A 1,630-nucleotide genomic window follows, 5' to 3' on the forward strand; every position below is an offset into this window, starting at 1 on the left:
CGGTGGGTGGTGATGACTAGCTGCCTTCCCTCTAGTCTTACACTGCTAAATTAGGGATGGCTAGCGCAGATAGCCCTCGTGTAGCTTTGCGCGAAATTCCAAAACAAACAACAAACAATAAACTAGAGGAAAACATATTTCAATCTTTGAAATATTTTCTCTTTTTGTCAGAAATACGTGCTCTAAGATCTACCAGAAAAGAAACAGATATTTTTCATAAAATAATTTGTTTATGTCATGAATCTCTTGTTTTATTAAATTCAACTTATCGTGATATAGTTATCAATCTGTTTAGTACTTCTATGTATAAAACCATTATTATTTGTTATAAATTTTTATGACCACAGTTTCAAAATATCGTTACAAAGCTGTATTTCCTATACAATTAAATAAACGTTTCCATCAGGTGAATATAACTTTGTAACTTGTACAAACTCTAATAACTCTTGACAAGTAAGCTTCACACATGTTAGAAAACTAGTTGAGAAAGTTATGGCTTTGTGAAGCCTTCAGATTCCAAGTAACTTGTCCAGGTCTTGACAAATTAAGATACCTAATAATGATAATGAAACTTGCTCAGACCCTCAAATATAAAGCTTATATCACTGTAACCCATCCAGATCCAACTATTCAAAATATTAAAAATAACGCACAAAAAATGCACCCAAATTAAGCTACTTGCTGATAATGCTGTGATGTTTGTAGATCCGACCACATTAAGTGTTTAATTAATAACACTAACTCACAGATAGACTGAGATACCAACAACACATTATACTGAAATCAGAAGATAATGTACATTAATAGATTTTATTGTTCAGCGTAGAACATCAAACACTTCAATCAATGAAATTAATTCATGCTATATCACATATTTCTGAATATATATATATATTTTTAACCAGACAACATACATATATCCAGTATGTATACTAACATGTGATACTCGTCAATGTGTTTCAGATAACATGTTGTGTGGAAATGTTCATGCTTGGTTTCTTGGAGGCAGCGGAACCGTGCGAACAACAATAGAATGGTGTCTCAAAACTATGGCCGCATACCCGGATGTTCAGAAACGAGTGCAAAACGAGATTGACAGTTTTATTGGTAGAGAAAGGTTACCATCCTGGGATGATCATGTACACCTTCCTTACACCCATGCTGTTCTTTATGAGGTCCAAAGATGGCAGACTATAGCACCTCTCGGTGTCTTAAGATGGTAAGTATTTTCATTTTTATAAAATAATTTTTCAGGTTATTTTTTTAATGTAATATCTCATTAAAAGTCGCTATATGAAAAACAGTAAGAATAATTACTTAACTTTCATACTTAAAACGTACAGAAATCGTATTCAGAATCCAATACTTGACCAAAAGTCATTATTTTGTGTATCAGGTATGTAAAACCAACAATTCTACAAGCGATACAATATATTACTTACTGGCTAGAGCAATGTTTCGGGGCTTCTAATTTCATCATCTATAGGAGGAACTTGGCATTAAAAGATGGTTTGATTTAAGATAAACATACATACTGTAATATAAAAGAAAAGTTAGGGTACAATGTCACCCTGTGTAATGTAGCTTTAGTTAGGGTACAATGTCACCCTGTGTAATGTAGCTTTAGTTA

General features: G+C 32.8%; 1 protein-coding gene across 1 annotated transcript in view; it reads left to right on the forward strand.

Annotated features, from left to right (window-relative positions):
• Positions 1 to 938: 938 nt before the first annotated feature.
• The window catches only part of LOC106472722 (cytochrome P450 2D6-like), a 39,689-nt gene continuing 38,997 nt past the window's right edge, over positions 939 to 1,630 (forward strand). The window contains exon 1 of the mRNA XM_022401260.1: positions 939 to 1,219. Coding sequence (XP_022256968.1) covers positions 969 to 1,219 — 251 coding nt within the window. The 5' untranslated portion in view covers positions 939 to 968. The remainder of the gene's footprint in view (positions 1,220 to 1,630) is intronic.

This window comes from Limulus polyphemus, unplaced genomic scaffold (assembly GCF_000517525.1).
Source record: "Limulus polyphemus unplaced genomic scaffold, Limulus_polyphemus-2.1.2 Scaffold5548, whole genome shotgun sequence".
NCBI lineage: Eukaryota > Metazoa > Arthropoda > Merostomata > Xiphosura > Limulidae > Limulus > Limulus polyphemus.